The following is a 17,866-nucleotide window of genomic DNA, read 5'->3' on the forward strand; positions in this document are numbered from 1 at the left end:
GGCGCCCCCGGGCGGAGGGGGGTCCCGTCGTTTACGTACGTGTAGTGCTGCGGCTTCTCGGGCTGCGCCTGCAGCGCGCTGGCGGCGTTCGCAGGCCCGGCCGCGGCGGGGCCGCCCGGCAGCGGGCCCTTGGACATCGCCTCCCGCCGCCGCCGCCGCTCCCGCCGTGGAGACCTTTATTATTCACTCTGCGCGGTCCGCACGGAGGGAGCCCCGCGCAGGCGCCGCCGCCGCCATTGCCGCCCCGGCGGCGCGGGGCAGGCTGGGAGTTGTAGTCCCGCCGCCCGCGCGGCTTCAGCCGAGCCGGGAAGCGGTTTCCGGGCGGAGGGACTACAAGTCCCAGAGGGCCCCGCGCGGGCGGTGGGGGAGGCCGCTTCCTGCCGCGCGGGGGGCGCTGGGGGTTGTAGTGCGGGGGGCGGAGGGAGGGCGCCCCCGGGCGGTGGGGGGGCTCATGGCGGCGGCCTCCCCGCGGGCCTGGGCGCTGCAGGGAGAAGGCGGGCGGGCGGGCGGGGGGGGGGGAGGAGGGGGAGGAAGGCCCAGGGGACAGCGGGCGACCTACCTGCGAGCAGGCGACGTGAAACCCGGGGGGGCTCCAGGTTAAGCCCAGGCCTCACACACGGCCTGGCCCCGCTGCCCCCGGAGCCCGGCGGTTCCGTGAGATGCCCCCGGCACCGCGGCGTCTCTCCCTGGGAACCCAGCGGGACGGGACGGGACGGGACAGGACAAGCCAGCACCTCCCGGGGACTTTGCTCTCACGGCTGCCAGCCGGGATGGCTCCGCTCGTGTGGTGAAGGGCAGCAGAGTTTCTGTGGCAAACACCCCCCCCCCCCTTTTTTTTTTTTTAAACTTTGCCAGCGTTGAGCAATGTTAATGATAAACCTCCGGGCCGGCTCTGCCTGCTGAGCTGGGGAGGAGAGGGAGGCCTTTAATTGCCACCCAGGCTCGGCATCTCCCGTGGGCAGGCTCTCAGCAGGGGTCACCTAACAGTGAGCTCTCTGCCTTTGCAGGATTATCCGGATGGGAGCGACACCGTGTCCGTGGAACAGCCCCCACGGCAGGCTGCAGCGCTGCGATTACGCAGCCCGTGGTCAAGTAGGACAAGTTTTCAAAGTCGGTCTGTGTGGAAGGATGGCACGTAGTGTCTCCGTCCACATACACCCCTTTGGGTCAAAGGTACAGGCGCTGTCGGTGATGAACCTGCAGGAAAAACCTGCTCAGCTAATAACACTGCCGCTTTGTGCACAGGGATTCGGAAGGCACTGACTCGAGTCACCGTGTGCTGCTGTTTACTTGACAATCTGGTGCGGACGCTGTTTCCTCTTCTGTTTCACAGTCAGGAAAACTCAGCACAGGAAAACTGCCAAGCGACAGAAACGTTTAGGATATGCCAGCTAAGTGTGCCCAGGGTGCACTTAGTTCTGTCTGCGTGCACATCTTTGTTAACGTGTGTTCATTTACTCGGCTCTGCTCTCTACGCCTTTCCCTCATCCTCTGTTTAACCTAACAGGACGCACAGCTTTTCCCCAGCCTTAATTCAAAGAGAACGAAAATCAAAAGTATCTAAAATTAGAAGCGTAAGCAATCATCGCTCCAGAAACATGGGAAATACCTGAGGAGCAATGCCTCCCAACTCCCGGTAACAAACGCCCAGCACCAGTCCCCTCACATCAGCAGTAGCGTGGTATGCTTTTAAAAATACCAAATGTAAAGGCTGTGCAGTTTTCAGAACAGGTTTCTAGATTTCTTTCTCCCAAGCACGAGCAACTCAGACCAAAGGGGAACTCTTTATTTCAGGTCTCAATTTTCCAAACCACGTAAAACGCAAATGACTGTTTACACACGCCTCCCGGGTCATCCCATTGCTATGCTGCTTTTTGTCTCCAGCGAGTAATTCACGTTTTTCTTCACAGAGAGAAAATCAACCTGAAAAAGCGATTGGAGGCCGGGGGGGATGCGCGGGAGGCAACGTCCCCCCGGCATCCCCTGCCCTGCCGCACGTCACGGTCCCGTTGCACCACGTTGGCGTGCGTTTCCTCGACTCACCAGGGCAGAGGAGTGAACGAGACGCACGCTCCGTACGTGCGGCGGCAGCCCTGCTCTGCCCGCCGCACCGGGCGTTGGCCTGAGGGACGCAGGCGTTTGGAGAGGATGCAAAACCTCATGCAAAGTCTGCCTGATGGCAGCTGCGCGCCGCTGTGCTGAGCGTGCGGGTACCTTCGGGAGCGGCTGTCGAGCAGGCGGCTGTTTGTGTTCGCTCCATGTGCTGCGTGCTACAACTGCGGGGCGTTTGGGACCTGTTCTTCCTGCCCATGGCACCCTTCCCATGGGGGGCAGGGACCGGCCTCCACCCCCAGCGGTGGCTCCGACTGTAATGAAGTAACGAGGCGCAGCAAGCCGCAACTCTGGAGGTAGCGACCTGCCCCAAGAGACACGGCGTTTTGACCTAATTGCTGTTATCCTCCTCGATGCTACCAGCAGGGATGAGGGATTCCGGCTTCCCACTTCCCCCAAACTTTACAATCAGTGTCGGGAGTTTGAAGGCGCCCAACAAGGCGCGTGGGAGCCGGGTGTCAGGAGGAGAGCAGTGGTGGTGCCAAGGGACGCGGCCTCCAGCCTGCGCGTGCTTGCACACGCACACGTCCCGGGGCGACGTTCCCGCTTGGCACTGAGCATCGCTGCGATCCCCCTCACCTCCTGGCGGGTCCCACAGCAGCAGAACTGCCCCAATCCCCCCCGGACCCTGGGACGAGCCCTTCCAGCCCCCCCAAACCCTGCCGTGACCCCAACAACAGCGGGTGACAAGCGCTGGTGGCCCGGCCACACGGCGTGCCCATACCATGGGCACACGCTGCCGCCCAGGGCAGCCCCCTGGTGCTCGTACCCTCCCTCTGCCACCTCTCCGGCCTCCCCCGGCCCCGGGGCCCGGCTGCTGCGGGTCCCCCCACGGCCGGGGGGGGCACACCGGGTCCCGGGCACCCCCCGCGGCCCGGCCCCGCCGCTCGCAGCCGCCGCCAAAGGCGCTTTCTGGCGGGGCCGAGGGGCGGGCGGGCGGGCCGGCAGGCGGCGGGGCCTCGTAGCCCCCCTCGAGGCGAGGTGGTCCGGCGGGGCCGGGGGTAGCCCCGGTAGCCCGGTGGCCCGGAGCCGCTCGCCCCGCTCCTATTGACTTCCCATTGTGGAGCTTTGCAACAAAGGGTAGGATCCAAACCGTGCCCCGTTTCGTCCAATCAGCGCGCAGAGCGCCCTCCCGCCGCCGATTGGCTCCTTGGCGCTCCGCGCTGCCCAATCAGCCGCCTACTTTAACATCCAATCAGCGGCCGGGCGCTCGCCCAATCGGCGGCGAGGAACCGGAGCACGGCCTTTGTGTCTCGTGACGCCACGGCGCCGGCGGAGGTCCCGGCCAATAGGACGGCGCGCTGCTTTCGGGCATTGTGAGGTCACCGCGCCGTGTGCCGCCCCCACTATAAAAAGCGGGTCCCCGCGGCGGGGAGGGCGCAGTGAGGGGGTGGCAGGCTGCGGAGCGCGTCGTGCTGGGAGCAGCGCAGGCTTCGGTGCGCAGCGAGACCGGCGCCGGTGCGTCCTTCTTCTCCGAGCGGTAAGCGGTGGCTATCGGGTGCGTTCCGCGGAGAGCGGTGGTGTCGTGCGGCTTGTTTTTTTGGTATTTTCTTCATTTTTTTTCCCCGGAGCCTGGTGGCCGGGCTGGGCCTTGCCTACGTGCCCTGAGTCACGGCCGGGCCCCATCCCCCCTCCCTTCCTTCCCCTCCCTCCGGGGCGGCCCGGGAGGAAGCGGGAGGCGGCGTGACTCAGTCCGCTTCCCCCGGGGAGGGGAGCGGCCGGGCCGCGACGCGGAGAGCGGGGGCGGAGGGGGAAACCGTGACTCCTCCTCCTCCTCCCGGGGGAGGCCGCTGGCCGCCTGCCCGCCTCGGCGGCGGGGGAGGGAGGGGGCAGCCCGCCGACATCTGCCGCTTCGGGGACGCGGGGGGGATGCCGCGTTGACGGGCCTGGAGGGTCGTGCCGGGACAACTGGGCCCTGGCTTAGGCGTGCTTGTCTTCATAGGTAAGTGAAGAAAAATGGCCCGTACAAAGCAGACTGCCCGCAAGTCCACTGGGGGGAAGGCTCCGCGCAAGCAGCTGGCCACCAAGGCGGCCCGGAAAAGCGCCCCCTCTACTGGCGGCGTGAAGAAGCCTCACCGCTACAGGTAAGGCTGCCGGCACGGTACGGCCCGGCCTGCCGCTGCCCCTGCCCCGGCTCACCTGCTCCTCCTTCCTCCACCCAGGCCGGGCACCGTTGCCCTCCGTGAGATCCGTCGCTACCAGAAGTCGACGGAGCTCCTGATCCGCAAGCTGCCCTTCCAGCGGCTGGTCAGGGAAATCGCCCAGGATTTCAAAACAGACTTGAGGTTCCAGAGTGCAGCCATCGGTGCGCTGCAGGTATTGCTGGCGGCCTGCTGGGCCTCTGCGCTCGTGGTGCTGAGCATGCTTCGCTGAGGGTTTCTAACAACATTTCTTCTTGTCCTCTTGAAACAGGAGGCCAGCGAAGCATATCTGGTGGGTCTGTTTGAAGACACAAACCTGTGCGCCATCCATGCCAAGAGAGTCACCATCATGCCCAAAGACATCCAGTTGGCTCGCAGGATACGGGGAGAGAGGGCTTAAGTGAAGGCTGTTTTTATGGTGTTTTGTAGTAAATTCTGTAAAATACTTTGGTTTTAATTTGTGACTTTTTTGTAAGAAATTGTTTATAATATGTTGCATTTGTACTTAAGTCATTCCATCTTTCACTCAGGATGAATGCTAAAAGTGACTGTTCACATAAACCTCAGTGATGTGAGCCTTGTTGCTCAGGAGTGACAAGTTGCTAATATGCAGAAGGGATGGGTGATCTTTCTTGCTTCTCATGCATGTTTCTGTATGTTAATGACTTGTTGGGTAGCTAAACTTGTAAGGTACTAGAATTGATATAAATGTGTACAGGGTCCTTTTGCAATAAAACTGGTTATGACTTGATCCAAGTGTTTAACAATTGGGGCTGTTAGTCTGACCATACATCACTGTGATCAAATGTGGACTTTTTCAGAGGGTGAAACTACAAGTCTTAACCACAGTGTAACTTACAGTTTCCTAAAAACGTAAACCTGGCAGCTATAGAATACACTATGTGCATTTATAATAGCTATTTTATATATTGTAGTGTCAACATTTTTAAATTAAATGTTTTACATTCACATGTGAGGAGTCTTTGTCATTTGGTTTCTATGGGCTTGAAGCTTACTCCTGGCTCCAGTATGTTAGCAGTAGATGCGTGCAATACTGGACTGCTGCTGTGGCAACTTAGGCTGTCGACAAAACTAGAGGACTTGCCCTGGTCACCCTTGAGTTTTTAGGAGCCTGGCTGTAGGTGGAGCCCTGGCTGAGGAGGGGTAGGTGGACAGGCCTGGGCTAGGCTCCAGCTGCTTGCCTTCTCTGGGGGGAGCTTTGTTAAAGCCTAACTGCTTAGTGGTGAAACTGCTAAGGCACAGCTGTACTGCTAAGCTTTTTTCTTCCCCTTTTGTACCTGTAGGGAAAGTTCATGCTGAAGTGTTAGAGCTGGCTTGCCTGCAGTGACACCCCCAGCCTCTCCCCTCCTGGGACAGGGCTGTGGCCTGGAGCCTGGGACACCTGTGTGGGGCTGAGGTGCTGGCTTCTGCCTCTCCCTGTTTCTGTGATGGTGCCCCCTAAGCCCAAGGTAATGGAGTAGCTATGCTGTAGCAGCGCAGGATTGTATGCAAATGTAAGAACTAATTAGGCAACCTGACTGCAGATGGGCTGCTAGGCTCTCAGTGGGATCCTCCTTTCCCAGCTAAGCTTTTTTGATGAAACAGGATTAGACACAAACCTTTGCTTCAGAGTGTTCCTCCAGGCTTCCTGCTAACGTGGTTCTGGTTTTCTTAGTAGCGTCTCTGGGAACAGCCAGGCCTTATTAAGCTGTGGTATGGAAAAGCTGCTCAGACTACATCTGAAACAGGTAATTAACATTTAAATGGGAATGGCTAGACCGGCTATCCTCGCTTCTTAGGGAACAGGATATGCTGGTAAGGCTAAAGTTGAGACAGAAGTTGCACAAGGAAGTAGCTCAAGCTAGTCCATCTTGATTTATTTCAATAAAAAAAAGCCACACAGAAAGAGGCATTTGGGGAGGAAGAAAAGGAGTTGTTTATACAACAGAGGAGGCAATAAGTCAACACTGGCCACGCATGCAATTGTTTTAAGACCGGATGCGTTTACAGCACTTCCTCCTCCAACAACGTCCTGAAAGTACAAAAATACCGCTCCAACGCCAGGCACGGGAGCTGGACCCCGAGTCTCACCCAAGCCGGTGCTGCTGTGGGGCCAAGTTTTGGGCTAAGTCTGAGCTGGGACAGCAGAGCAGGGGGGAGCACAGGGCTCGAGCCAGGGCTGGCCCTTATCAGACAAACCACGCTGTGTGTTTAAATCCTGCAGCTGGAGAAACAAGTGCTCATTACCATGGGCTCTTACACAACTTCCTCAACACCCTTTCCTATCTGCTCCAAATGTACTTGGAACAAACGCGGCCCCTGGTTAGGATCATTATCTGAACTGCCACAGAGCTGCTAAAAATACGAGTTTAAGTGACCCGAGATTAGATTTTAAACAACCCTTTTCCTTACTGCTAAGCCAGGAGGGAAAAAGAATTCATTGCACCTAAATTGTGAACTTAATTGTTTTCAAGGGCCGGCTGGAAGCTGAACAGAGGGGGCTGCCATCTCAACACCTTTAGCTGACTGCCTCAGGAGCTGCCTTCAGGTTTTTGGGTAACAGCACAGGGAGGGAGCTGGGCTGCAGATCCCACACAGACCTCACAGGTGCCTCCTGCCAGGCACAGCCCTCCAAGGGGATGCTGAGCAAGGATGTCCCACAAGAAACCAGGGGTCAGGGGTGGCCCAGGAGCCACCTAACGTGGGAAGCTTGTACATAGGCTGGTTAAAAATAGGAACTGCAAGCGATGGGATTTATTAATACTTCATCTGGTGTTAAATTGCAGTAGCAGGCTGGGCTCCTGGAGGAAAAGCATGTTGTAGAATAACATCCCTCGAAAACAAAGTTTCCTCCAAGTACTTAATGGAAACAAGGAAACATCTGGGTATGCCTAGAAGCTGTTTCTTAAAATAATTGTCAAGCAGTTCTAAAGGAAAAAAAAAAATAAAAAGAAAAATCCTATCCAAGTATCTATTCATCTTAGTAATCTCAACAAAAGCAATTGTTAGATCTTGCATGTGGTGGCATGGAATAGCAATTCTTGGTACTCCACATTTTACTGTAATTATATCTGAAGAAATAAAATGTTCCCTTACCAATTCTCTTGATGATTTCCTCGCATTCTTGCTCAGAACCTGATGCAAACACTAGACAGTCAAACGTGTTCCCTTCGGGGCTCTCCGGGGACGAGCTAAATATGGAAACACATGCATTAGAGCGCGCCAGGACTCGGGACTGACTGAGCGCCAGCTCCTGGCGTCGCACGAGCAGCCATGCAGCAGGCTCAGCGCTGCTTCCAGGACCTACACCCCTCTACGTCCCCGCTTTGGCGTGGGATGCCCGCTCCCAGCCCCGCTGCGTGTACCCTGTGCTGGCCAAAGCGTTGCCACGCTGGCACTGCACCTCCACACCAGTCACACCGCACGTGGCTCAGTTTGGCCAGGACCTCGAGGCTCCTCGAGCCAGGCTCTGCCCTGGGGGAACATTTGTCCCATGGCACCGGGCTACCGCTGCTGGGGGGCTCTGCCACCTGCCCCTGCAAGTGCTTCACCCTCGCTCGCTTGATGCTCCCCTTGGGGTTGGGGACAGCCGTGTGCCGAGGAGCCACGCAGCCCCCGGGTGACACTTACACAACGCAGAAGGCGAATAAACGGCTGCTCTCCCGGCAGCGTCCCACGCAGGAGATCTCAGGGTAGAGGTAGCGGAACAGGACCTGTGCCCGGGGACAAGGGGAAGGCTGGGGCACAGTGCTGCTGCCACCGGTGTACGTTGTGTTCCAACAGCCTTCGTGGGTGGCAAACCTGCCTAAAACCTTTAACGCTCACCTATTTTCAGCCCCCCACTGTCTCTACTTATGTTTTGAAATCCCCTGTGGGAGAAAAAGAGCCACTGCTGGGCATGTTTGCTCAGTGATCCTGCAGCAGGGCTCCCCTTGGGAGCAGCAGCCGTCTGAGCCACCAGATTTTCCTGCTCTCACCCAAAAAGCCACAGCAGCTGGATGCATTCCCATTTCTCTGCACCCACCGCCCCGTGCACCCTGGCCACCCGTGGGGCCCAGGTCCCAGCTTGTCCTGCAAGGTTTTGGCTGCCCGTGGGTGTCGCTCGCTCACCTTGGAAGAACCCTTCTCTTGTACGAGGATTTCCGTTTCCTTTACATCAAATAAAACCTCCTGAATGGGGGAAAGAAAAAAAGAAGCCCCAATGATCACAGCTCCTGAGCTCCATTTTAATAAGACGCTTGCAAGACAGAGATTATTCAAAAGCAGAGGCAATGAATCGCGATGAAGATTCCAAGAATGGAATCTCAGCTTTCCGAGAACTTTCCAGTTGCTGGTGGCAAAATCCATCGATCAGAAGAGGAGATGGAGAGCGCAAATTAAGAGACCAACTTTACCACGTTTCAGATGTGGGTTTAAAAGAAAAAAAATAATAATAATAAAAAAGGAAGGGTGGGGTGAAGATGTAGGGGCCTCCCCTCTTCCAAGGGTCTTTCTTTCAGCATCGTGGATCCACGAGACAATTTTAGCATCATGGCCAAGTCCCCGCGCCAAGGCCACCAGCAGGGGATGAGCACCCACGGGCTGGCCTTGTCCTCTCTCCTTGTGAGCACTCAGGACCCAGCGTGGGGCCACGTGCTGCCCTTTTTATCACCACCCAACGCTCTCTCATCTGAGGATTTCCACGAACAACCCTTGAAGGCTCAAACAGCGACCTGAATCTAAAAGCACCTCTGGGACCAGGTCCAGCCTCCCCGTGTTTTCCAAGCAGGAGCACACCCTGCTCCCCACCGCTCACCCGTGGTGCTGAGCCCCTCTCCAGCACAGCGGGGATGGCCCACTCCAGCACCTCCTTGCCACCAAACTGAAACAGAGCGGAAAGGAAGGATTAGGACTAACACCCCCTGCACGTAAGAAGGAACCCACCAGACAAATAACCCATGGGCACATCTCTGCCCATCTCCTCACCGTCCCAACGCCGCTCTGGCCCAGGTACCGCACGTTGTAGAGCAGCCTAGGGAGAAGAGGACCCCGCGCATCCTCCTGCTGCTTTTTGCCAGGGAAGATGCTCACAGCCCCCTTTGTCCCCCCATAGTGCCCACCTGCCCCCCTGCACCTTCCTCGTCTCCCTCTCCACCCGGCGCCGGGGGCAGCGCTGGAGCTGGAAGCGGGGCTCTTTCTCCTTCAGGACCTTCAGGTAGGGCAGCAGGGGCTCGTAGACCTCTCCATCGTGCCACCGCCACCGCAGCACGCGGAAACTCAGCGGCTGTCCCCTCAGCTTCTGCACCATCGCCCCAGCCTGCAGGGGAGGATGGAGGAAGGCAGAGGGAGGACAGGCAGGGGAGGCAGAGGGGAGGATGTGCCAGCCCCCCATGCCGCCCACCTGCCCACTGTAGGCGTTGCGCAGCGAGCAGCCGTTGATCTCATCCAGGATGTCGCCGGCCAGCACCACCTCGTCCACCTCCGCCTGGCTCTCGGGGAGCACCTCGGTGACAAAGACTCGGCCGTCCACGTACCTGTGGGTCCGGCCAAGCCACGGCTCAGCCCCCAGGACCCATCCCCATCCCCTCATCCCTTTTGTGCCATCAGTGATGTTTCATGGATACGTGGAGGCAGGGAAAAGCCACCCTGCAGATACCGAGATGATGGGGGAAAGAAGAACCTGAGACAGCCCCAGCCTCTGCTCCAGTGCTCTCGGGGGTCTTTGTCTCCCCTTTTTAGGGTGGCTTGACTGCCTGGACCTCCAGATCCTGCTGGAGGAGGAGGACCGAGGGCTCCTACCTGATCACCATCCCCAGTGCTTGGCACGGGACCATCTCGTAAGTGGTGCACACCTGCAAGAGAGGGGCTGGTGACAGCGGCCCCAGCAGTGGCCACAGGACACCCAAGGAGCTCCTGATCCCTCCCCATTGTGACCAGGACAGGGGGCAGCATGGGGACCCCTGGCTGCGGGTCATTTCTGACCCAGATACCAAACCAAGGCTTTGGGAGCCCACAGAGGCTGGTCCCTAATTCCTGAAGCCGGACAGGGACCATTGGTGGCCACTCACCCTCCTCATTTACCGTGCCCAGACTCAGGAGATCTGCCTGGAACCAACCCCAAAGCAAAGATCCAACCCCATTAATGAATTTTGAGCCCCATCCCTCTCCCCACGTGTCCCCGCACAGCCAGGGGATGCCGCTGCCCCTTCTCCAAGACACTGCGGCTCGCAGCAGCCCTCGCTGTCACGGCGCGTTAGGCAGGGAGCCGAGAGGCGGCCGGGAGCACTCGTGGCTAGCGGCGCGTGAAAGCCAGCGGGAGCCCTGCTTCCTGCACGCACAGGCCTCCAGCAGCTTCTTGGGGCTGCTTTGGGGTTAAAACAGGTGACAGAGGGATGCGCTGTGTTTTTGGAAGACGTCGAGGCATCCCCGCTGTTTGTGGCCTCTGTGCAAATGCACAAATATTACAGCGAGCAAAAATATCACAGTGAGCAAAAATGAGAACAAAATGAAGTGACCCACATTCTGCGTGTAAACCCAGAAAAACGAGCATTTTTTTTTTTGTCAATAAAGTAGAGAGGGAGCATGGGGAAACTACGTCAATGATTTATGCCTCAGTGCTGCCTTGGCTTGGTTTTACGCCCAGGGCGATGCCAGGATCTGCTCCTGGTGACAGCAGAAGCACCCAGCAGGATCCAACCTCAGCGCAGAGGCAGCTCCGCTCGTGCTGGGGAGCCCGACCCAGTTTCCATACGGCCGCAGATGGCCGGAGAGTTGCGTGGCAATCCCTCCAAACCAAGTAATTCCTTATTCTCCCAGTTTGACATTCCAGCAAGGGCCGGAGCGGGCGGCAGCAAGCTCTTACCGGCAGCAGCCAGCTTTCGTCCAAGAAGCTGCAGTTCTGCAAACAAAGCAGTGCGGCGCCGTTGGGGCCGGCGGGGAAGGGGCCGGGGCCCCCACACCCGATTCATCGCCGCACCTGCAGATCCAGGGAGAAATCCATCTCTGTCACCACCAGCACCAGCGAGAGGAAGGGCTCTGCACGGGGAGGAAGGGGACGGAGTCACTGCTGGGCCCCAGCAACTGCAGCCTCACAGGGACACGGCCGAGGTGTAAATAAAGGCATTTTTGTGTAAATAAAGCCATTTTCAGTGTAACCGATGATGTTCCAGGGAGAGACCCTTCACTTGTACCCCTGCCAGGAGCAGTGCCCAGTCCCCTCACTTGCCTCCTGGAGGAGCCAAGACTCACAAGGCATCTAGGGGCAGCTAACTCGGGGTTACTGATCTCCTGATTTTGATGAAAGGTTTTCACCCAGTCCCAGTCCCCCATGGAGCACGGCTGCGTGGCCAGGCAGCCCAGGCACCCCTCAGAGCGTGCCTCCATCACCAACCACCCTTGGAACAAAAAACTAGCACAGAAAACACTTCAGGAGCAATTTGCCTGGCTCCACGACACTTAAACCAACCTCAGATTGATTCAAGCCCTCTTTAAACATTTCCACCTCCTTCCCCATCACTGCATCAGCCTACTTCGATTTTACCACGGAGCTTGGCTTAGGAAAAAAAATCACAACCAGCTCCTTTCTCCCCCCCTCCAGCTCCATCCCTCCTCCTCGGAGCCCCCGGCTTACCCAGGAGGACTTCATTGCCGAGGATGGAGCTCGCCGGGTCGTAGAACTGAAAGACAGCGAGAAGTGCCACGAGGCTGCTAAAAAGGAGCCACAAAGGTGCCCGTCCCATGGGGTCCCCGCGTGCTGCACCTCCAGGAGCCGGGGGCTGCGCGCCAGCTGCCTCAGGGCCACCGCCAGCACCTTCCCCTGCAGCGCCGAGCGCAGGAAGCAGCGGCCGCGGCCCTGCGCCGTCAGCGCCTTGGAGCAGGTCGCGGCTCTTTGGATGCTGAGGGAGAGAGAATTCGGCCTGCTCGGAGAGAGGGGAAAGCCGTTTGGGGCTCAGCCCTTGGGCAGCATCCTCGCTGCGGCTGGGGGTTTGGGGCTGAGCGCGGCGCTTGGCTCCGCTTCGCCCCCATCGGCGCTCACCTGCCGCCCTCCCCCTGGGGAAGCTGCTCCAGCCAGTGCCAATAATCCCGTCTCCGGAAGCCCCACACTGGCTCTGCGGGACAAGAAGAGCCACAAGCAGGGCGCGAGGGCCTCGGCTGCACGTGGGGGACACAGGGGGATGCCAGTGCCCCCCTTCCATGCAGATGCCCAGGCACACTCACGTCGGAGCCCCTTGCGCAGGACGCTCTCCAGCAGCTGGCAGACAGCAGCGAGGTGAGGAGAGGTGTCCGTGCAGGGCCCCCCAGTCTCCCGCAGCCGCAGCACCTCGCCTGCGGGAGGGGAGGATCAGCACCCTTGGGTGCTCAGGTTGAGGGTCCGCTGGGGAGCGAAAGGCCCTGGGTAGGCGCCACGGGAGGTGCCCAGTGCATGAGCAGGGTGAGACCCACCCCACCGCAGGCAGAAACTCCGGAAAACTTCCTTCTAACAAGGCATGGGCGCAGCCAACGCAAACACTGAGTTGTGCTGCAGCGGGGCCAAACGTGACACCCCCTGCCCAGGGCTCCCCCTGCCCGGACCCCGCACCGAGGAACCCCCGGGACCACGCTCACCTCTGAGGGCGCTCAGCAGCGGCTCCTTCCCGGCCATCGGGCGTGCGGCGACACAACCGGGAGGCCCCGGGCACCTCCTGCACCCCGTTTGGCCCAGGGGGGCTCACACCCAGCTCAGCTGCCACCCCACAGGGCTCATCCACGAGCACGGGGGGCGTGCGAGCCCCCGTCACACCTATACGTGGCCGCACGCGCCTCCTCGCCCATACGTGCGCATGACACGTCGGCTTGCGTACACGCGTCGGGATGTATTTGCACAAGTACGAGAGGCAGAGGTGGGCGTTACCGCACCGAGGTACGGCAGACATCGGCACGTATATAACCACACACCTACACAGAGCACGCTTTGGCACCGTATAGGCATCGAATGCACGTATAAGGGTGTATATATGTCAGTCCATCTATATATTAGATAAATATAGGCATTGGGATAGGGATATCTATAAGGATACAGGGATGTATGCATAAATAAAGGGATATATAGAGGAATATACCCATGGATATAGGTACAAGGGTATAAGGGTACCTACACAGATATAGGGATGTATAAAGATATACACAAGGATAAAGAGATAGCTATAGGGATGTATACACAAATATAGGGACATATATAAGGATATATACAAGGATATAGGGATGTATACACGAATATAGGGATATGTACATGGATATAGGGATATATAAACATATAAATAGGTGGATATAGGGGCACATACACGGATATAGGGATAGATATAGGGACGTATAAGGATATATAGGAGGATATACAGATACATATAGGGATGTATACACGAATACAGGGATATAGGGATGTATACATGGATATAGAAATATCTATTTTTAAAAACCGCAGAGATTGGCTCAGCTACAGGCAGCCACGGCCTATCCACACACACCCAGCGCCTGCCCCCCCGCCCCGCCATAGCTCGGCCCCTGCCCGCCCCGGCTCCCCCCCATCCCCGCCCCGCAGAGCCGCGGGTTCGAGCCCGGCCCCCGACGGGGCGGAGCGGGGCCGTTCCGTTCCGAGCCAGGCCGAGCCGTGCAGCCATGGCAGGGCCCGGGGCACCCCCGCTGCTGGCGGCAGCCTGCAGGGCGTACGGGGCGGCCTTCGGGGGGGCTGCGGCTGCCGGGGCGGCCTGGGCCCCCGGGCGGGTGAACCTGCTGGGCGAGCACACCGACTACAACGGCGGCTTCGTGCTGCCCATGGTAAGGGCGCCCGGCCTCCGAGCTGCCCCTCCCGCAGCTCCCCCGAGCCCTTCGGCATCCCCCGGGAGGGATCTGGGGGGCTGGAGGTGGGCAGGGGCTGTCCGGCCTCCTTGGGGTGTGGGGGGAGCCTGAGCTCTGCCCTAAAGCAAACCCAGAGGGAGTTGCTGGGAGGCCAAGGAACGGGCAGTAAACTTCCCCAAAAGTCTTGCAGGAAGAGATTTTGCTGCTGAGCTGAGCCCCGCGGAGCCCCCCAGCTGCCCCCAGGCTGGGCACAGCATTTGGGTGCTGGGATTTTTTGGGGGGATCCCTCTAAGACCAGCCAAGATGTTGGGTGCTGCGACAAGCCGGCGCATGGGCAGAGTTAAGGCTTGTTGGGTGCCATCGAGTGGGTGGGAGCAGCCCCCCCGGCTGTCCCCTGCCACCAAGGGTGTCCCCAGGGGGCTGGTGCTCAACCCGTGTCCCCCCACCAGGCCCTGCAGCTGGGGACGGTGCTGGTGGGCTCCCCCACGCAGGACGGGACCATCTCCATCCTCACCACCTCGGAGGCAGCGGACGAGCCCCACAGGGTGCAGTTCCCAGCTCCGCACGAAAGCAGCCCCCTGAGCCCCGGGCAGCCACGCTGGGCCAACTACGTCAAGGGCGTGATCCAGCACTACCGGGGTAAGGCTGGAGCTCTCCTCCCTCTCCATGTGCTCGAGGCCAGCAGATACCAAAAGCCCCTTTGGAGCAGCTGCTGGTGGGACCAGGCTCCAGCAGAGCTCACAACACTGGGATGGAGAGAAGCCCAGACCCACTCTGTGGTTCATCCTGCATTAAAAAATGGGATATCAAGCAGGGACTCCTCTCTGCTGGGAGCTGAATCCCCAGGAGCTGTGGAGCAGGGCAGCTCCCAGCCCTACAGGGGGGCTCACAGCCCCTCTCCTCCCTTCTGTTCCCGCAGGTGGTCCCGTGCCTGGCTTCAACGCTGTGATAGCCAGCGATGTCCCCCTCGGTGGCGGCCTCTCCAGTTCTGCCTCTCTGGAAGTGGCTACTTACACCTTCCTGCAGCAGCTCTGCCCTGGTACAGTCCTTGCTGATCCTTTCCCCCAGTGTCTCTGCTCCCTTGCAAGAGCCAGGGCTGCCCTCAGTGACATCCTGCAGCCCTCGAGGAGATGCTGTTATTCCATTAAGCAGCCACAGCTGCAGCCAGCTGAGATATAAGCAGCAAATTATCAGAGCCAGCTGGATCTGAGGACCCTGGGCTGCCGCAGGTGATTTGCAGTGATGCAGACACAAACACTGGCAGCTGATGCTTCAACAAACCCCATCCCACAGCTGTGTGCAGCACTCGGTGTCACCCAGGGTACCAGTTCCCCACATCCCACAAACACAGAGTTCAAAGTGGGGGCTGCACAGCCAGGATGGGGCAGCTCAGCCCTGGACACTTTGTAGGGTCAAATCACGATGGCTGCTCTTTGGTGAACCCCAGTGAAAGCAAACCATTTACTGCTGCTTTTGCTCGCCCTGCTGCAGGGCAGGGGGTAACCATCCCAGGGCTGCTGACCCCTGCCCCTCTCCTCTCTGGCACAGACGATGGCGATTTGGTGGCCAAGGCACTGGCATGCCAGAAAGCGGAGCACACGTTTGCTGGCATGCCCTGCGGGATCATGGACCAGTTCATATCCGTCATGGGCAAGGAGGGCCACGCGCTGCTCATTGACTGCAGGTCAGCACCCCCTCGGGCAGGTGCCTGCCAGCTGGGGCTGGGGACGAGCCGTTCCTTTGGCCATGAAACATGGAGCTGCAGGGAGGCGTTAACCCCACAACCCCAAATCTCACCACGGGGCTGGGGCTAGTCCGAGGTGCCTTGATTGCTCCTTATGCATCCTTTCCCTTGTGCATCCTTTCCCTTGTGGGGGAAGGCTGGCTTTCCCACAAAGTCAGGAGAGTCTAATTTGGGACTAATAATTAGGAGGGAAAGAATTGCTCAAGCGAAATCCTAAACCACATGGACTTTGCCCCCTCGAGGCACGGGCTGCGTGCCACGTGGCCTCACTGGAGAAATCAGTGGGGACGGGCGCGCCGCCCGCGCTGTTCTCTCACTGCAGGTCCCTGGAGACCGTCCCTGTCCCGCTGACCGATGCCAGCTTGGCCGTCCTCATCACCAACTCCAATGTGCGGCACACGCTGACGGGCAGCGAGTACCCCACGCGCCGGCGGCAGTGCCAGGAGGTGGCGGCGGCACTTGGCAAGGCCAGCCTGCGGGATGCCACCATGGCCGAGCTGGAAGGTGGGCTCGGGGCCTCCCTCGGCTCCAGCTGCTCCACAGGGCAGCATGATGGGGCAGGGATACGTGGTCGCAGGATGCGGCCATGTCCCTCCCTTCCCCAGCTGGAGGGGCTTTGCTTTAGGGTTGCGTGTGTCCCCGCAGCGGCCAGGGGCCGGCTGGGTGAGGAGGTGTACCGGCGTGCCAGGCATGTCATCGGTGAGATCGAGCGCACGGTCCAGGCGGCGCGAGCGCTGCAGGACAGGGACTATGGCACGTTCGGGAGGCTGATGGTGGAGAGCCACAACTCCCTGCGGTGAGGATGTGCCGGGGTGGGCTGGGGCTGGGGTGCTGGTGTTGGTCGTGCGGGTTCCTCACCTGTGGGTGCAGCATCCAGGGGCAGCTGGGGCCGTGTCCTGCCCAGCGTCTCTCCTGGCTCAGCCTGTAACAGCTTAGGGAGAAGCCCCAGAGACCTCTGCACATCCCTGGACAATTGGTCATGTACCTTACAGGGTCCCCTGCCTCACAGCCAGAGTACCTCGCTCCTATAAACACGTGCCTTTATGGGAAAAGCACTGGGCTGGGGTCTGCTGGCACCCCACGTTGCTGCTTTTGCTACAGCACTGGGCGCGCTGAGACGTGTTTCAGCCCTTCTTGCTGTGGTGGTGGTGCAGCGTGGGGCTGACCCCAGGTCTCCTCTCTTCAGGGACGACTACGACGTGAGCTGCCCGGAGCTGGATGAGCTGGTAGCGGCGGCGCTGGAGGTCGATGGGGTTTACGGCAGCCGGATGACGGGAGGAGGCTTCGGCGGCTGCACGGTGACGCTGCTGGTGGCTGAGGCTGCGGAGAGGGCCCAGCAACACATCCAGGTACCCAGCAGAAAAGTGCCCAGAGATTGACTTAAAGATCCCCAAAACACACCGAGGCATGGGCCTGTGGTGGTGTTGGGGCTGTGATCCTAAGGCAGTCAGGTCAGGGTAGCCCAGCCCTCATCCACAGGGATATCCCCGTGCCCACTGATGCTGCTAAGCTCTTCCAGGCAGCTTGCACTGTGCTGGCTGCAGAGCACAGCAAAAGGACTTCACTACATCAAGAAAAGGAGCAAAAAGGTGCTAGGTGAGCTTTGGAGCAGCTAAATCTATCTAGGGAAAAATAACCCCTAGGTAATGCTGAGCTCAGTGCTGCAGCCCAGGGAAGATCCTAGTGCTGTCACCAATGCTCTCTGAAACCAGCAGCTCAGTGTGCAGCGAGCACTTACTGCTCCTCTCGTCCCTTAGGAGAAGTACAGTGGCACGGCGACCTTCTACATCTCCAAACCCTCAGATGGGGCAAAGGTGCTGCCCCTGTAGAAGAAGGGAGCAGCACCTTGTCCGAGCTGGGATCCGTGCTGGGATCGTGTCCCTGCTGGGAGAGGAAAGGCAGCCACTCTCCTGGCTCTGCCAGGGAGCCGAGCTGTGTGCCTGCATCGTTTGCTTAATAAAAGTGAAACATTTGCACATTCTGCACCCGCCTGGACCGAGCTGAGCCACCAAGGACACCGGGGACCTCTCCCCAGAGGGGAGTGGAGGATCTCTTGTTT

General features: G+C 59.2%; 4 protein-coding genes and 1 long non-coding RNA gene across 10 annotated transcripts in view; 3 read left to right on the forward strand and 2 right to left on the reverse strand.

The window, feature by feature from the left end:
- UNK (unk zinc finger) overlaps nucleotides 1-291 on the reverse strand; it is a 45,499-nt gene extending 45,208 nt beyond the window's left edge. The window contains exon 1 of one of the 6 annotated variants that reach the window (XM_035342315.1): nucleotides 40-291. In XM_035342315.1, coding sequence (XP_035198206.1) covers nucleotides 40-137 — 98 coding nt within the window. In that variant the 5' untranslated portion in view covers nucleotides 138-291. The remainder of the gene's footprint in view (nucleotides 1-39) is intronic. The other 5 variants (XM_035342317.1, XM_035342314.1, XM_035342319.1 and 2 more) reach the window with 5 other exon arrangements.
- An 809-nt stretch (nucleotides 292-1,100) lies between these two features.
- On the forward strand, nucleotides 1,101-1,730 carry LOC118175695. The gene is made up of 2 exons (XR_004755082.1): nucleotides 1,101-1,173; nucleotides 1,246-1,730. It is a non-coding gene; the product is annotated as an uncharacterized LOC118175695 (long non-coding RNA).
- A 1,712-nt stretch (nucleotides 1,731-3,442) lies between these two features.
- On the forward strand, nucleotides 3,443-5,227 carry LOC118175693 (histone H3.3A). Its single transcript, XM_035342174.1, has 4 exons — nucleotides 3,443-3,592; nucleotides 4,055-4,196; nucleotides 4,275-4,428; nucleotides 4,525-5,227. Exons 2-4 carry the CDS (start codon nucleotides 4,069-4,071, stop codon nucleotides 4,651-4,653), a joined length of 411 nt encoding a protein of 136 aa, XP_035198065.1. The 5' UTR covers nucleotides 3,443-3,592; nucleotides 4,055-4,068; the 3' UTR covers nucleotides 4,654-5,227.
- Nucleotides 5,228-7,193: 1,966 nt separating this feature from the next.
- LOC118175691 lies at nucleotides 7,194-13,095 on the reverse strand. The gene is made up of 15 exons (XM_035342172.1): nucleotides 12,837-13,095; nucleotides 12,450-12,557; nucleotides 12,268-12,340; nucleotides 11,992-12,151; nucleotides 11,863-11,908; nucleotides 11,209-11,267; nucleotides 11,095-11,130; nucleotides 10,032-10,084; nucleotides 9,634-9,766; nucleotides 9,353-9,549; nucleotides 9,219-9,264; nucleotides 9,049-9,114; nucleotides 8,364-8,423; nucleotides 7,884-7,966; nucleotides 7,194-7,444 (listed from the first exon to the last, which is right to left on the reverse strand). Exons 1-15 carry the CDS (start codon nucleotides 12,871-12,873, stop codon nucleotides 7,243-7,245), a joined length of 1,359 nt encoding a protein of 452 aa, XP_035198063.1. The 5' UTR covers nucleotides 12,874-13,095; the 3' UTR covers nucleotides 7,194-7,242.
- Nucleotides 13,096-13,805: 710 nt separating this feature from the next.
- Nucleotides 13,806-17,790, forward strand: GALK1 (galactokinase 1). Its single transcript, XM_035342173.1, has 8 exons — nucleotides 13,806-14,042; nucleotides 14,513-14,702; nucleotides 14,983-15,102; nucleotides 15,612-15,747; nucleotides 16,130-16,311; nucleotides 16,453-16,603; nucleotides 16,994-17,156; nucleotides 17,565-17,790. The coding sequence occupies exons 1-8, from the start codon at nucleotides 13,884-13,886 to the stop codon at nucleotides 17,634-17,636; spliced, it is 1,173 nt and encodes a 390-aa protein (XP_035198064.1). The 5' UTR covers nucleotides 13,806-13,883; the 3' UTR covers nucleotides 17,637-17,790.
- The last annotated feature ends 76 nt before the right edge of the window (nucleotides 17,791-17,866 follow it).

Source organism: Oxyura jamaicensis, chromosome 18 (genome assembly GCF_011077185.1).
Source record: "Oxyura jamaicensis isolate SHBP4307 breed ruddy duck chromosome 18, BPBGC_Ojam_1.0, whole genome shotgun sequence".
Taxonomy (NCBI): Eukaryota; Metazoa; Chordata; class Aves; order Anseriformes; family Anatidae; genus Oxyura; species Oxyura jamaicensis.